The sequence below is a fragment of the Cavia porcellus genome, unplaced genomic scaffold, assembly GCF_034190915.1.
Source record: "Cavia porcellus strain 051 isolate PalLab524CR breed Dunkin Hartley unplaced genomic scaffold, mCavPor4.1 scaffold_33, whole genome shotgun sequence".
Taxonomy (NCBI): domain Eukaryota; kingdom Metazoa; phylum Chordata; class Mammalia; order Rodentia; family Caviidae; genus Cavia; species Cavia porcellus.
Genome location: NW_026947516.1, coordinates 6,178,576 through 6,196,139, shown reverse-complemented (window position 1 = coordinate 6,196,139; position 17,564 = coordinate 6,178,576). Strand labels below are relative to the sequence as shown.

Sequence of the window (17,564 nt, the reverse complement as noted above, 5' to 3'; positions counted from 1 at the left end):
GCCTCAGCCTCCTGAGTGTCGGGATTATAGGCATGCACCACCACATCTGGTGTATTAATATTTCAGGCTTCTCACATAAGTCATGAACTATTTAAGCTTGTGTGTCTCATCTCTTTTACTTAATATGATGGTCTCAAGATATACCTATTTTCCCACCAATGACTCAAGTTTGTCCTGCTTCATGGTTGAGTAGTACTCCATGGCTGAGGAGTACTCCAAGATGTGTGAACATGTATTGTCTTTATCCATTCATCTTCAGATGGACACACAGGCCACTCCCAAGTTTTAGCCATTATGACTTGTGCTGCTATAAACGTAGGGGTGCATGGATCCCCATAATACGATGCCTTAACTCTTTCTGGAAGATACCCAGAAGAAGAATAGTGGGGGGGATGGAATTTCTAGTATCAGATGCTAGTGAGGCTGGGTGGGTGGGGGAACCACTGTCCATTGTTGGCAGGAGTGTACCTCTCTCCTGGCCTCTCCAGGACTCACAGTGAAATGTCTGCTGTAACGGATGCAAGGAGCATGCGAAGGGCATTTAGCAGGCATAAGCCAATTGTTTGGATTAAAAACTGGTGGTCAACTTAACACCAGCTGAATTGAATCAGCATGGTTCTGAGCATAGATGGCCTACCCGAGGACTGTTGCATGCAAACAAAGGAGATCTGGAGAGGAAGAGTAACATTTTGGGTTCTCCTAAGTGGTGATGGTGTTTGGAGCCATTGGTTCTCCTGGAGGAGCTTGTCATACTGGCTTCCCTGATATGAACTCAGTTGTTACCATCAGAGGAGCTCGGGAACTTGTTGCGAGAGTGGCTGTGGTTCACTTTGGGGGAGCTCTGGTCCTCACTTTGAGTATTGATTCCTGGCTCTAGAGGAGAAGATGTGAGCTGTTCAGTCTCAAGGAGAAGCTTGTCATGCTGGTTTCCTGATATGAGCTTGGCTGTTCTCATCATCAGAGGAGCTCAGACCTCACTGTCACTGAGGATGGCTGTGGTACTTACTCTGAGTGTCACTCTTGGCTGCAGTGCAGAACCCTCAGGCTGCTGGCACAGATCCTTCACCCCGCTGGCATAAAATTTCTAGTTTCCATCACTGACCTTGGGGTCTTCCCAGTGCAGACCCAGGGAACAGACTAGCATGAGTCATTGTTATGGGCTGTAGGCCTCCAGATAGACTCCTGTGGGGGGAAGGAGGCATTGCCATGGGCTCTAAGTCTTCAGCTGGACCCATGCAGGACATCGGTATGGGATCCAGGTCTTCAGCTGGATTTTCTAGGTCTTTAGTGTTTTGGACAGATTTCCTGCACTTTCTTGTATTTAATCTAGGTGATCATCATAATATTATAAATTCTGTGTCTTGATTATAATTATTCTCCTCGCAACCCCTGACTACAACACCAAGCCACCCCAGCCAAGCAGGCATCAGCAGGCCAAGCTCTGGATCCCACCTTGGCAGCCAGGCCTGGAACAGATCCACAGGGGTAAAGCACTCAGGGACAGATGGGTAGAATGGCGCTCTGGCTGCAGTGGGGTGGGGTGTTGGACCACAGAGGCCCACTCACACCTTCAAAATTGTGGAGTCATAAGTAGGACAAGAGTTCCCAAACCTCGTCCTGTTAAAAACACTTTAAAACTGTGGCAGAACTCCATGGCTCTTTAATAAACTCAAGACGGAAATACAAGTGAATGTCCATATTGAAATCTCCCCTCTGTGTTTTTGCTTTTCGGTGGTTGAATAGATTCTGTTAAAATTTTACTTATTTATTGTTAGTTCTGTGCAGCTGTGAGTGTATGAAAATGTGGAAACAACAACAAAAGATCTCTATTTTCTTGACATTCTTGTCCAACAATAGAGGGGGGAATCTTCCCAGATGTGGGTTGTTTAGGGGAAGGATGAGCAAGTTGGTTTGGCCAGGGTGCTTCCAGAATGGAACAATTCAGCATTCAAATAAAAAGGGAGAGGAAGAGAGATGGGGGATAGGAAGGATGAGGGGAAGGGGGAGGGAAAGGGGAGGGGAGGGGGAAGGAGAGCAGGAGAGGAATGAATGAAGAAGAGGAGAAAAGAGATGAGATAAGAAAGAGGAAAGAAAAAAAGGGGGGAAAGAGAAGGAAAGAGAAAGAATGCATTTCTGTTCAAAAATATGATTGGGCCACTCATCATCTGCTAAGGAAGAGCCTGTCACTCAGAAAGATATAGCAGGGAAAATGCTCTGGACTTTCAAGGCAAAGTTCTAGCTCCAAAAAAGCTGAAAATACAAAGCAAGCGAAAAGGGACAAAAATGCAGTGGTGCCTCGGTTCACGAACTGAATTTTCTGCACATTTCTGGTCACGGGCAGAATTAGATGGGAACCAAATTAAATGCGATGGTCAGTTTCAATGTTGACCTCTGGAGGAAACTGGATTCAGATCTCATCCAATTTGGTTTGCCCCAGAAACATAGAAAGAATTCAGTTTGTGACTCAAAGTACCACTGGCACAACCTTCAAACAGTGACCATTTCTAGGGTGACCATGGCCCTGGTGGTTTCTCTGGACTTCCTGCCACAGAGAAAATTCAAAAGCAGCACAGTGAGCAAATCATCTTCACAGCGAGCAGCCTCATGGGATCCTCTCATCCTTTGGGAAAGGAGTTGGTAGCTGGGACCTAGACATGACATTTGTCACCAGCAGCAGACCAGGAGTCTACTCCAGAGGGAATCCTCAAGTTTCTGCTGTGATGCAGCAGATAGCTTGGCCTTTATTTGGGTGACCACATGGCAGGGTCACTGGACCAGGGCAGGTAAAGCCAGCTGTCTCCCCAAGTGGGGTGTCTTCTACTTTTGGTCCAGGTAGTTACCCAACTACAAAACTGTTCATGGGAGAGATGTCCAGCTAGCAGGGACAAAAATCAGCAGCTACCCCTAAAGGACAGGTAGGGGAAAGCTGAGCATCTCAACAAAAACTGTCTGCACAGCTTTGCCAGCAATCTTGGCCATGTTTCCCAATGTACAGATGATGACCATTTTTATTATTATTATTATTATTATTATTATTATTATTATTATTATTGTTATTTTCTCCCATGATGGCACAAGGCTTAGAGTTTGCTTTCTTCTGTTGCAGTAGAAGGTAAATTCACATGAGGCTCTGATTCCTCACAACAGCATATGGACATGTGTCTAGGGACCTGGGTGAAACGAATCACTGTACAGTGTGTGTATTTTTCTGAGTCTGACTCAGTATTTTGGGTTCACGAGTCTGTCAGTTTTCTTCATCATCTACACCGTGCAAGCAATAGGACACAATTTAAAAGAGAACTGTGGTCCCCAGCTGTGCAGGGCTTTAACCACAGGGCTGTAAAAACCTGCATTTTTCAAAGATGTATTTTTAAAGAATTAAACAAGAGCTGAGGACTCTTCCCTGAGTGAAGCTTAACCAGTCACCTCTCTGGTCGCAGTCTCCTCTCAGGTCCAGGTACATAAATCCCCTTTAGAAAGCTTTGTTTTTGTTTGCTTTCACACTTTGGGAACTCCCTGCAGATCATCTTTTAGAGAAGCTGTCAATAAGCTCCCAGGTGAGAATGCAGGCTGGTTTTCCTTTAGAGAAGAGGGAAGAATGAATGTGGTAGTGACCATGATGTCTTCCAGGCTGATGAATTACTAATGCTTTGGAACCTCAGAGTGAACTGGAAAAATAAAAAAGGAAGTGGGACATGAAAGACAAACTGTGGGAAAACTATCTCCAAGTTTCCTGAGTTAGATGGGTTCTCATCAGTCCCTGCTCCCTGGAGCAAGCGGATTGGCGGCATTTTCAGAATGGGATGGATTGCACTCCAAAAGTAATGCTTCGCATTTCAGTAAGTGAGCTCTGCTTTATGTTTTCCTTTCTGAGCTTATGAAATTGTCACTTTTCCGGAAATAACCAGAAATTAGCGGTGGAATTTAAAATGTAATCGTGATCACTGGATAGAAATGTTAACAGTCTGCTCTCTGGAGGTAATTTGAGATCATGTGCATACAAATGAAGAAAACATATTTCACTAAAATTAAAATTCTGATTACCATGAATTATGACCCTATGTAAGGGGTGGTAACATTTCTGCCTCCTCTCTTTTATTTGAAAAAGAATAAAACCTTTAAGAGAAAGAAAATAAAATGAGAAACAAAATTTTGAGATTCTAATCTAGCCGAATTACTATTCTCTGAAGTTGGCAGGACGTTAATATTGTACCTTGTACATCAAAAAAAAAAAATGCTAAATGATAGCTATGATTAAAACAAAATGGTCAAAAAATATGCATTTAAAACTTTAGTTCAGTTTTGAATGCCTTTGGACTCTGGGTGAGCTTCAATCAAAGTGACTTATTAAAGGCTACAAAGAATACTCTAATACATGTGAATATGCATGCTAATGTGTTGAGTGATCATAGGTAAAAATGTGCTAGTGTACGCTCATGATCCTGGCACCGCCCAGGCAGGCGGTGACAAGGTTGAGCCCAGCCTCAGTGACCTAAGGACCTCAGGAAGACCTCATTACAAAAAAAAGAAGCTTTTCAGATCTGGAAATGCAGCTCAGTGTGAAGACTCTGGGCTCAAATTCCAGTACCAATAATTTTTTAAAAACTTAAAAGATGAGTCATGAATACTGTGTTTCTTTTCTGCACACTTCAACAACTCATGGCAGCAGTTTGCATACACTGCTGTTCCTCCCTTCAGGATTAAACTGTCGCCTTGAAGGCTGGAAGCAGACCACACAGGGCTGGGCCCTCACAGCCTCCAGCTCCCAAGGACCACAGAACTGTGCTGATGCTTGCAGCGGAGAAGCAGAGCTCTGCAGGTCCGCATTCATGCCTGGTGTCCACAGCCTGATTGTTTTAAGGTTTTTCCCTTCATAAGCCCCTACTCGGTGATGCACCCCAAAAGAGGCAGGAGGGCAGCCTGCTTTCCTGGCCACGCAGCGCTCCAGCACTGCCCAGCGGACATCCCTACTTTGCCTCGCCCTTGCCTTTGACACATGGAATCTCAGAGTCACCTCCTGTAAACGCACAGCAATGTCAAGTAGATATTTTATGGGACTTGGTTGACCCCAGAAAATTATCAGATGCAGCTGTGACTGTGTGAAAAGTGGTGTCTTACTATGAGACACAAGTGGACAGCCTCCCACCTGGTCCTCCAGACATCTGGGGCCCTTTCTCCTGGCAGGGGGTCAGGTGGGGTAGGTGGGCTCCCCCAGCACACTGGAATGTCACTGGGAATGTAAAATTAGTTCAGCCCTAAGGAAAGCATAATGAAATTCCTTGAAAAGCTAAACTTCCACCAGATCTGGCTGTCTCCTCTTCAGTGGGCTCCTGAAAGACCTGAGGCCAGCTGATCCATGCATACTGTGGCTCAGTTCACATCAGCAAAGCCAGCCTAGGTGCTCACCCATGGATGAAGGAAGAAAGACAATATGGCATAGGTACACAGTGGGGGTAGTGTTCAGCCATGGGAAGAAGGAACTTATACTATTTGTGGGAAAATGGATGAAACTTGGGGACATCATATTAAATAAAATAAGTCAGACTCAGAAAGTCAAATACTGGGGTGGGGGATTTAGCTCAGCGGCATAAGCACCTGCCTTGCCAGCGTGCAGTCATGATTTGATTCCTGGTACCAAAAAAAAAAAAAAAAAAAAAAAAAAAAGCAAGCAAGAAAGAAAACCAAATACTATGCTATCTCTCATGTGAGGAATCCAGGGATGGGAGGACCTAGGGAGGGGAGAGAGCGAGAGAACATGCAATTAGAAGGGGGATTGGTGGAGGGCATGAGGAGGAGGAAAGGGGAAAATAATCACAGCATGTTCTCTCTATAGGTTGAACACAGCATTGGTGGTATTTGTTATAGTAACAGATGCTGACCAACACACAAGGTGTCTTGGCTGGGTTTCTTAGAAGTGAAGTTGGAGTGGGGTTCCTTGGGAATGTGATACCCTAGGGGAGGCTCTGCTTAGGAAAAAGGAAGCAAGCAGAGGGCCATGGAAGGACCTTGCTACTGCTGCGGAGACCCGCACGAACCTCACCGAGCGATGATCCGAGCAGGCCCTAAGAGGCAATGCTCTGAGAAAGCTGGCACCATAGGCCAAAGGATTTCCTGCTCAAGGGAATGGGCGTTCACACTTCCCAGCTGGCACAGGAGCTGAGGGGAAGAGGTGAGGGACCTGAGGTCAGCCACTGTGCTTTCCAGAGAAAGGAAGTGACCTGTTTACCAGTATTCCAGAATGGCCAAAGAAAGGATGTGTGTGATGAGGATGAGGCCACAGACACTACTCAGATGTCAGGAAGACTGGATCTTGGGTGACCTCAGGCCAACCTGAAGCAGGAGTCACAGGTATCCTCAACTGACTGGTTCATACTTAGTAAGTGGCAGACACATTAGCAGACAATGCACTGTCAAAATACAGAGTCCAGAAAAGCTGGCAAGTGGCTGAGTTTGTAATCCTAAGGTTGACTTTAGTCCACTCATGTTCTACTTTTAATAATTCTATTTTACAAATAAAGTTGTTTTAATACCATGGATACGTCTCGTTGCTATCCCAAGCTCTCACCCTCAAAATTATTCACCAACCCCGACATAGAGGTTCACATCTGTCCTCCCGCACTAGGGAGGCTGATGAAGGAGGATCACCAGGAGTTTGAGGCCAGCCTGAGCTACACAGTAAGTCCAAGGTTAATCTGAACTCCATAGCAAGACTGTGTCTCAAACGAAAAATGACACATGATATTTTTCTGGAAAGCAATACCAAGTTGTACAAAGGAAGACTGAAATTTATTGTGAATATTTAATTTTTTAAAACTGTATTATAGTAAAAAGACAAAATGTCATTTATCTCTTCTGAAAATAGAATGACTCTCTATACTTCAAACACACTATGCCACCATTCTAGCCCCTCTGAAGTTCTGAGAGCTTTCATTCTGAGTGTCTTCATGAGATGTGAGCAAAAACACAGGGAAAGATGCAGCTGCTAAACCCTGTCTCGAGGAGAGCCAGGCTCACAGAAACACCTTGCTGTAGTTACCTTGCTCCCGGGATCTGACACCGGGCAGCTTCCAGCTTTACTCCAAGGGCAAAATGACCATGAAGGCAGCCAGGACAGCACAGCTGAAGACCCTCATGAAAGAGGACTTGCAGAACTGCTTCAGAAGTGGCAAAAACGATGGAACAGGTGTGTTTCAAAAGAAGAGGAGGATTTTGAAGGCGATCAATGGCAGTCAGTCTTTGACAGAGATAAGGTTTAAATTTTGAATCATGCCTGTACTTCCAAGCACATCGTGTGCGTACAGGGGAATGTGTGTGGTGACGAAACTGGCAACCACTGAATTTTCCCCATATTTTTCTAACTTATCTGTGAGGACTGATACCCATTTATGCAACTGTATCATGTAAGTTTACCAAGAAACCTAGAGAGTGCACTTTTAATGAATATTATAACCTCCAGGCTAGTGGTTAAGTTTTTCATTGTGTTTGTCTGATGCTGAAGATTGAACCTAAGATCTCATACATGCAAGGCAAGTACCCTACCGCTAAGCTGCATCCCCAAGCCTGCCCCTATTGATAAACCTTAAAAGGAAGAACTTTTGCACCAACAACAGTAACCTTTTAATTTAAGGCCTTCGAGCATACATACATATGCATGTATGTTTACTCAAACACAGAAATGCGTATGTAATTGATGCAGTACACAGAGACCTGAATGAGTCGGTGAGTTTTCTATTATGCATGTGAGGTGCTTTATTATTACTTTCTGTTTGTTTTGTTTTTGCAGGGCTGGGGATGGAACCCAGGTCCTTGAGCATGTCAGAGATATGCGGGCTCACTGAGCTATACTCCAGCCCTTGACTGTGCTTTTATAATATTCTATTATAATCAAAAGAAGTTACACTTTGAAATTTCAGCAGATTTTAATACAATCATTGTATTAAAAACACACAAATTGCTATGAATCACACAATGTCTTACTGGGTCACATCCAGAATTTGTTAGAAACAGAGCTGAAGTCCTAAACCAACTTCTCCTCAGACCGAGGACTAGTATCTACAATACATAAAGAACTTCAAAATGGTACACTGCCAAAACAGAAAGGGCCCATCAAAAAATGGGCAAGTGAAATGAACAGACACGTCACAGAAAACGTACAAATGAGCATCTTTCCTCAGTAGAGAAAAGCAAATCAGAATGACACAAGGTGCATCTTACTCCTGTAACAATGGCAACTACCATCAGGAATCAAAATATAACAAATGTTGGCCAGGACATGGGGATGATGGAACCTTTTTAAAAAGTTCACAGGAGCATCTCCTGGATATGCTTACAGACCTGGGTTCCATCCCCAGCCCTACACAAACAAGACAAACAGAAGTTAAGTAAATAAATAAAGCACCCACACACATGGAAAATCTGCTTACTGATCCACTCATTTCCTTGTGTACTGTGTCAACTACATATGCACTTATGTGTTTGAGTATATGTACATGCAAGTGTATGCATGCTCAGGGGCCTAAATTAAAAGGTTACTGTTGTTGGTACAAGAGTTCTTGCTTTTAAAGTTTAGCGATAGGGCAGGGCTGGGGATGTAGCTTAGCAATAGGATCTCCACTATGGAAGTCAGTGTGGAAAGTCTCCAAAACACTAAAAATAGAGATCTCATGTTAAAAAAAATTTCAAGGTTATATCTGACATGGTGCCTCTGAAAGCTGGGCCACATCCCTAATGCTATGCTGGGGATCAGGGTTACATCACAGGCAGGGTTGAGTAACCAAAGGACACTCCTCTGACACCTGATGCCTGGGGCATGGCTGTGGCCCTGCGGGGAGGTGATGGATGCACTAATTGCTCCTGTTCTTTTTCTTGGGGGAGAGATTGCCGTGTCTAATCAGCTACCTTAGCTGGTCCATCAATGGTATTTATAGGGTGAATAAGGTCCCATCTCCCAAGAAGCTCCGAAGAAAGTTCTAGGACCCTGAGGCCAAGGCTGCCAGCAACCTGCTATTTATCTCATGGCATGATTCCACTATTTTTCTCCCTAAGCTTTGTTGAGGTTTGGTGAAGAAACAGGCATGCACATGCCCATGGACAGATGGGTACGCATATGAATACACGCAGACACGCTGCCCTTTGACACAATGGCTACTATTTTCACACCCTGTGCCTCTAAGCATCTTTTGAGAAAGCTAAAACACAAAGGGCAGGTTCAGGTCCACTGATACTTAATGGATTCTTCTTAGGGTTATAAACCTCAGTGCCACTGTGGTCTCCAAGCAGATCCAAGGGGAGGAGGAGTCACCAGTCTCAAGATCCTCAGCTGGCTGTCTACACAAAGTCACTCTCATGTTAGACAAAAATGGCTAAAAACAAACAAACAAACAAGAACTCATTTCAGGAACCAGCTCCCTGCTTTCTTTCTTCTTTAGTCTTTAGGGAACATAAGAAAACTGCAGTAGGGCCAAGCATGGTGGTGCATACCTGTGACTCCAGAACTCTGGAAAGCTGATTTAGGAAGGATAGCAAGTGTGACCCAGACCAGGCCACCTAGCTACCTATCAAAACCTTGTCTCAAAAGAAATAAAAGGGTTAAGGATGCAGTTTAGTGTGACATTCCTGGGTTCCACCCACAAGAAAGAAAGAGAAAGGACAGGAGGGGAGGGGAGGGGAGGGGAAGGGAGAGGAGAGAGGACAAAAGGGGAGAGGAGAGGGCAGAAGGGGAGAAGAGAAGAGTAGAAAGAAGGGGAGGGGCTACAGAGGAGAGGGGACAGAATAGGATACAGAGGGGATAGAGAGGAGGGGAGAGGGGATAGATAGGAGCGGAGGGGATACAGAGGAAGAGGAGGAGAGGAGAGAGGTTAGGGAGAAAGGGAGAGGGGATGAATTGAGGGAGCCAGGAGAGAGGAAGAGAGAGAGGTGAGGCAAGGAGAGGGGGTAGAGAGGAGAGAGGATAGAGAGGACAGGAGAGGGGATGGAGAGAAGGGAAAAGTCCATAGGAGGGGAAGGGAGGAGAGATGGAAGAATGCCTCAGGGTGACTGAGTCCCCAGGAGTCCAGGCAGCACCATGGTGCTGCTTTGCCCACGACACTCAGCGCGCTGAAGCCCTCCTGAGTCCCTGCACCCTGCACCTACAAGACGGGCCTGGCTTCCTGTATGAATGTCTGGTGCCCTGCAGATGGCTGCACACTTTTTCCACATGGTCTCTGCTATTTTGGCTCATGCTCTGCAGTACCCATGCTGAAATGCCCCATGATTTTGTCTTGCAGGGGAGGTGATCTGGGTGAGTCCCCTGAAATCCCTGCACAATGCCACCTTGGGACCCCATGATTCTGCTTCCCCCTGCACCCTCCCCATTCTAGTACAAGTTCCCACTGCCCATTCTGCCACCCTGGCATCTAAGAGCCACCGGCCTCCTGTGCCTACATCTATTCCAGGACAGCATGCGGCCAACTGCAGGCACCTATCTGTGGGTACCAATGCCAGGAAGAAGTCGTACTCTGGGGTGCTGGGCAGGGGCTGTCTGTCTGACACCATGGCGCCATGGCACATTTGTAGGGTGGGGCCATTTGAGAGTCTAAAACTCAGCAGGAGCAAAGATTGCGCTCACCCTGTGTCAAACAGCTGGGCCACCCATCTGCTCAGCAGGTGCTTTTGGTCACAGGAAGAGGGAGATCCTGGGTCACCTTCCCACCAGACCAGTGCACCAGCCATTGGCCCGGCAGCTGGTGAAGAGCCCAAGCCAGCTTTGTTCCTTGGCAAATGTGTTGCCCAAGGCCTCAAGCATATGCAGGACCCTGTTGCTCAGCAGCCAGCAGAAGCGCACCTTGGGGGAGTTGCTGCTTCCTCTTTCCAGACTTGGGCCTCTGAGCCTGAAGCAGGAAATACCAGCGGTGCAGTGCTGGAGACTGCAGCCTCAAGGGAGCACTCTCAGAACCACCTTAACGTGGACCCTGAGTAACATAACTGTGAACAGCAAACTGCATGCTAACAATTTAACTTTTCAGTGTCTTTTTGCAGAGAGCAACATTGAACAGCACAGCACATCAAAAACATGATGTTGCATCTTGTTGTATGCCTGGAATGCCAGCACTCTGGGAGGCTGTTGCAGGAGGATAGTAAGTTAGAGCCCAGCCTGGGCAGCGATCTCAAAATTTTAAAAATTAAAATTATAAAAGGGGCTTGGGGGTGGAGCTCAATGGAAAGGACCTGGCTTTAATCTCTAGTACTGGAAGGAGAAATAGAGAAAGAAAGGCAGACAAGAGAAGAGCTATAGAAGAAAACCTTTTTATTTTCATTCCTTGAACAAAGATCTCTTACCCTCTAAATAGAGAGGCACCATGTTTTCAATTTGCAGCAGTCCTGAAAATTAAATTCTCAGTTCTGAAGCAGGCTAACCACGGGAACAATAAAATTCTGAAAACAGAACCAAAATGAAAAACTAGAAGCCACCCTTGCTGTGAACTCTGCTCTCTAGTGGTCGCTGTGTGACTAACCAATCTTCTCAGAAGCTGTTCGCTTGTCTCTTTTTAAGAGGGTTAAAACTAGTACACACTTCATGTGCCGTTGTGCTGATTACATGAGGTGGAATTTGAACCGCTATCAAATCAGCATATAGATTCCTCAAAAACCCCAAACCAGAAATACCATTCAATGCAGCTATCCCCCATCTAGGTATGACCCCAAAAGAGTTAAAGGCACTGTATTACAGTAACCCATGCATACTGATGTTTACAGAAGCACAATTGGATACCTAAATCTGGGAGCAACCTGTGTGCCACCAACAGATAAAGAAAGTGTGATATTCATGAATAGCGGGATACTAATTGGCCATAAAGAAGGATAAAATGAGTCCTGTGGATAAACTCGAGATCATACCATTGAGTGAAATAAATCAGACACAGGAGCCTCAATACCGCAAGCAGGGTTTCTCTAATGTGAGAAACCCAAGGTATAAATTAAAGGCAAAATAAAAGATGCATGATGGGAAATGGGGAGATAGATCTTTCTCAAACAGGAAACAGAGCAAGAGATAGAAGAAGAGGAGGAGAATGGGGGACGGAAAAAGAATGAAGGTGCATTATGTGCCTGCATCTACTCCCCCGATTACTGAATGAATGAAATTATGTACCGCAAACTAATATAAACTAAAAAACAGTAACCAAATAAATGCGTGGGCTTATAGCCCACGCAGAAGAAAGTCTGTTGCTGAGTAATCTTGCAAGGAGTGTTAGCTCCTATGTGACAGAACTCACAGGGCTCCAGGGAATTTTAGTCTCTTTGCAGAGGATAAAATCTACTAAAAACTACCACCTGACTCATGTGCTGCTGTGCACACTAGATGGAATTTGAATGGCTATGAAATCAGGGTGGAGATTCCTCCAAAAACCCAAAACTAGAAAAGCCCTTGGGTTCACCTACACCCCCCCCTGGTTGGTCTGGCAGAGGCAGGTGCTGGCACTCAGGAAGGTCATTTTCTGCTCCCCATCCTTATCTGCAGACTGTAAAAACCAGAATAGAGCTGATCTACCCCACTCCAGAGCTCTCCTCCCTCATCCTCCCCACAGCCTTAGGGCCTGAGTTTATTCACTGATCAAAGAACAAAGTCCTCCTGCCCAGCTGGAAGCAGCATGCAACCCCCCTCTCCAGGTACAGGCAGTGTGGGCTACCCAGCTGTCCAGCACCCCCTGGCCCACCTGCATGCCTGGGTACTGAGTCCCTGGCATTTCGGAGGGTGAATGAGAGCCAGCCACCATGTTCAGAAGTGCCCAGCTGTCTATAGCGCTCCTTTCTAATTGCTGCTGGGCTGGGCAGTACAGGGAAAGGACAGAGGTGGTGACCTTTAGATAGCAGGGCTACTATGGCTAGTTGCTGTCCCCAAGGAACCAAAGTGTACAACTGGGTTGCACAGGCTGGGACCTTCCCAATGAGCCTGGCAGCTTCCATACCTGGGAGTTCACACACTTGGCTGGTTGGCAGCCAGGCAGCCAGGACGGATGCAGACAAACTCTCCCACCCTGAAACGCAGGCCTTGAACCACACAAGCAAAGGTGACTCAAGCACCCACATCTGCAGTTAGCCTGCAGGAGGTGTGGGGGCAGGGATCCAGTAGCTTCCTCCTTCAGCAACCCAGTCTTCCAGCCATTCATAAATCCTGAGGCTGATCCCTCCCATCCTCCCAATTAGCAAACTGCAGGGCTGTCCAGGGGACCAGGGCGCCCCGAGGGTGGTACTGTATAAGGAGCATGCCTTGCTCTCTTTCTAAGTTTTAAGAAAGCTGAATCCTTGCCATTTAGATAAATCAGATAGGTGCTACCAGGTTAGAGTTAAACCTCCAAGTATGGCCTTGCAAGTAATTACCAAAAAAAAAAAAAAAAATACCAGCAGTTATTAAGCCCTGAGTAATTTGCAGCTTATTTCACTCGAGCTAATTAAAATGTAATCGGGATTGTCTGGCAACGTGTATTCTGTCAGCACTTTTTCTTGGGAAGAGAAATCAAGCCAAGAGACCACAAGAAAAGCCTTTCACGGGAATTGGCTGCATCTGAACTGCTTCTGTAGCCGCTGCAACTGTAAAACAAATAAATTACTGCGACTGACAATTCAATAAAAAGGTGGTGGAGGGGGAAATCCTCTTCCTCCCTGGGGATGGGCCTCTGGGTTTGGTTTTGTGTTGCGGTTCAGTTTAAACAATAGCGTGACATCTCCTCAGGAGACAGTCAAGGTGAGGTGGGGAATCTGAGCCCATACCTGGGGGCAGACAGGTGCCCTCCTGGGTGTCCTGATAACTCAGGAGAGGATTTCAGAGCTGGGTTTCCCTGCCCTGCAGACCTTGGTGGAGGCTGAGCCTATCCTGGTCCCCCCCCCCCGCAGGATGTCTGATTTAGAAGGCAGGCACGCAGACTTCAGCGGTGGACTACAGTTCTTTAAATCCAACTTTGAGCTCTCCCCGGGTCGCTCAATGGCAAGCTTAACAGGTAGGCCATCCCCCGCGGGCTGCGGAGAATCACCCCTACACTGCAGGCTGACTCATTTAACAGCGACCCTGTTTCGGGCCTTTTGGGTCCCTGATTCCGGGAGCCTGTCCCTTGGTGAGCCCCCGCCCCTCGGCCTTGGGCGGGAGGGGAACCCAATTTATTCAAACGCTGAGGGGGCCGGGCTTCCATTTCAAGCCAGCCTGGGAACTTCCAGAGTTTTCCCTGGGGCGAGACTTGGGATCCTGGAACACTTGGGTAGCTAAGGGGAGGCGAGGGGCAGAGACGGAAAGAGGCATGCAAGTGGGTGACTTCAGAGCCCAGCGCCCACGGAGTCCTGGAGCTGCTGGGAGACACCCGCCCGCGCCACCAGCTCTGCGCGAGTCCTGCTGGGGTCCCCCCAGCTACCGTGCAGGGTCCCAGGGCGCAAGGAGTGCTATTCCATGGGCCTCCTGCACGCATACGCGCGCGCACCCACACACTCGCACGCACACCTTCCTGGCACCCTCAATCTGGAAAGACCGTGGCCCCGAGAATTTTCCCCCGGAGCATCTAAGCGCGGACCCTATGTCCTGGTCCCCTTATCTATCTGCCACTCTCCGTCCTCCAGTCATGACAACCCTGTGACCCCTTGGGGCTGCGAATGGGACGCAGGCAGCCGCCAGAACCCCGCACATGCGCTGCACACCCCAGAGCTCACAAGTTGAGCTGGGGGCCAAGGCTATGTCTCCAAGGGTGCCCCGCGAGCCCCAGACCAACCAGGTGTGAAAGCCACAGCTCGAAAGCGTCTGAAGCCTCTGTGGATCGGGCACCTGCGACGCTGGGGCAACCCGGCGCGTCTCTGGGACCCGGTGAGCGACGGCGCCGGCGGTGGCGAGCGTCCCGGGAAACCCTGGAGTTGGAGGAACTTCTCCCTGGCGCCAAGATACGCGCGCTGTGGTCCAGGGAAAGTCACGAACACACGCGGCCACCCTGGGAATCCACGAAACTGCGCGCGCTCTGTGTCCCCGAGGGAGACCCAATTGCTTTCGGTCGGCCGCCGGGGAGAAGGGACTCGGTGGGGCGCGGAGATGCTCTGCGTCTCGCTGCCCAAGAGAGGGGCTTGGAGAGCCCGAATCGCACAGTCCACGCGGAGGGAATGCGGGACAGAACTCTGCGCGCCCGACGAGGCTGGAAGGGAATCTCGCGCGCACCCTGGGAAGCTCCCGGGGCTGCAGCGGGGACCCGGGCGGAGTGAGGGTGAGGGCCAGGGCAAGGGCGCGCGTACCTGGAAGTGCTGGAAGAAGGCGGAGATACGCGTGATCTGCAGGCTGAGGCACCTGGAGGCGCAGCGCGCGCGCTGAACGCTCCCGGCGGACAGCGACTCGTCCAGCCTTCTGGCCGCCGCCACCAAGCCGGGACCCGGAGCCACGCAGCCCCCCAAGGCCGCCAGCCAGAGCCAAAGCCACAGGCACAAGCACAGGGTGAGAGCCGCGCGCGGTGCCTTGGGTTCCATGGCTGCGCCTGGCGCGCGCGGGCCGAGGCTCCCAGCTCCGAGCTGGGGCCGCGCTGTCTGGCACCTCGCGGCCGCCGCAACTCCGCTGCAAAGTTCAATCCTCTCACTCGGGCGCCAGAGCCCGCTGGGTCTCCCTCCCGCTCCCCGGGGGCGGGGCCAGAGTGACAGGCCGCTGTGCCATTGGCTGCGGACAGCGTGAGTGACAGGGGGCCGAGTTTGGACGCCTGGCAGGTCCCAGAACTGAGAGCTGTGAGCCTCTAGAAAGCAACGCAGAACAAACAGGTCCCCAGCTGTGTGTGGGGCCCGGGCTTGAGCGTGTATGCACCCAGAGTCTCACTGACCGCTTCCTGGCTCCTGCGCCCCTCCCCACCGTTCAGGAAATCCAGGTGTGAGAGAGGCAAGGTGCCCTCGTGGGTGGCAGGGACCCCTGGGAATGGCTAGGGAAACACAGGGCGCCCCGGGGCGGCTGCTCTCTCCCAGTTTCCCACCTCGGGGAGACCCTGCTAGTTCTTTAACGCTGGTGACTTTTCCTGCGCCCCAGTAGCGGGCAGGAGGCAAGAACACAAAAATGGACGTAAGTCCAGAGGAGGGCAGGGCCCAGTGAATAGGATTTTTATCTCTAAGGCTCAGTCCTCCTCCCCTCTTTCCTCCTGTGCCCCTTTGTTCCTCCTCTTCTTCCTTAAGTCCTCCCTTTGCTCTCTGCCTTCCCGTCTTCTTTCCTTCCTTCTTTTCCTCCTTCCCTTTTCCCCTAGATTTTCCCCTTCCTCCTTATCTCCTTTCTTTCCCCCATCCTTCTATTACTTTCTTCCTCCTTCCTTTCCTTCTTTCCTCTTTATTATCATCTGCGAAATTCCTGAGTAAGTAATTCACTAATCATGACACTAGGGGTATACACTGGCCTCCTCGGGGGTCTGTTTCTCTAACATAGGCTACACGCCCAGCATGAGTGATATATTCCCAGCGGGATTATCTCTGACCATTTCTTCTACTGTGTTTACCTATCGCCCTGTGAGTAGGCCCTGTTAGTTTATGAGATTGCGCCTCCTCCATCTCTTGGACTCTCACCCAGCACCTTTGTACCACCCAGATTCTCCCTCCCTGTCCAGCCCTGCCGATGCCAGGGACTCCCGCATAGTCCATGCCTAAGGTGGCAGGTGAAGCTTGAGCCCTGTAGGGGAGGCACAGGGCCTTGGCACAGGTAGGAGGCCCTAGGTAAGAACACCTAGTACTCCTCTTGGAAGTGGAGCCTCTGATTGTCATCGCTGGAGTCTGGCGTCATACACTGTCACAGTGTGCACAGCGAGGCCCAGCTGGTGTCCTAGAGGTCCTGTGTCTGCTCAAAGAAAGCATTGTATAGGATCCCCCTGTGCATGGAAGCTGGATAGGTTTTTTTCCCCCAATTTCCAGCCCTCCTCCTCCCCACCATGCTCTTACAGGGGAGTCTGTTAAGCACATCCTCTTCCAGATGTGTTTCCTTATGCAGCTGAAAGGAGCTAGGACAACAGATGACCCATGCAATTGTACCCAGCCTCCCTCTTACAAGGAGCCTCGTCGGCTGGATGTTTTGCTGTCACTACTTCGAAACTCCTGATCACTTTTAAACCAGTTTCCTTGAGTTTTCACGTGACATGAGGCCTAACAAGTCAGGTAGCTGAATCCTACCTATATGTTTTGGGCATAATAATATTTTACATCCTACCATTAACTTTGGCACATTTATTTTAAAACAGTAGGCCTGAACTCCAAGGATCCCAATAGTTTACTGAAAAGAAGTTCAGAAATATGAAGGGAAATGTTCAGTATTGTCAGAGAGCAAAGAAGAGACTGGCCAGGCTGAAAAGTGTGTGTGCCTGGAGAATACTGGTACTGTCTTCTGATTGTGGTCACTTTCACTTGCAAATTACTAAAAAACGCTTCCACAAACCACAGGGGGGCCTTCCCTAGTGTTCCTTTTGGAGTTGTAAAGTAAAGTAAATACCTGATCTTGGGGAAGGCCAGGATACAGTGCACACCCACATTTTCATAAGGTGACTGTGCCTCATAATTTTGCATGTCACATCATGAAATTTGTATTCCAGAAAGCGAAAGGGCAGGCATGC

The 17,564-nt window shown here is 48.6% G+C and overlaps 1 protein-coding gene across 3 annotated transcripts in view; it reads right to left on the bottom strand.

Annotated features, from left to right (window-relative positions):
• Anos1 (anosmin 1) overlaps window positions 1-15,756 on the bottom strand; it is a 212,665-nt gene extending 196,909 nt beyond the window's left edge. For 2 of the 3 annotated variants that reach the window (XM_063243024.1, XM_063243025.1), the window contains exon 1: window positions 15,238-15,574. In XM_063243024.1, the coding sequence (XP_063099094.1) occupies window positions 15,238-15,465 (228 nt within the window). In that variant the 5' untranslated portion in view covers window positions 15,466-15,574. Of the gene's footprint in view, window positions 1-15,237 lie in introns of all 3 variants that reach the window. The other variant, XM_063243026.1, reaches the window with a different exon arrangement.
• Window positions 15,757-17,564: the final 1,808 nt, after the last annotated feature.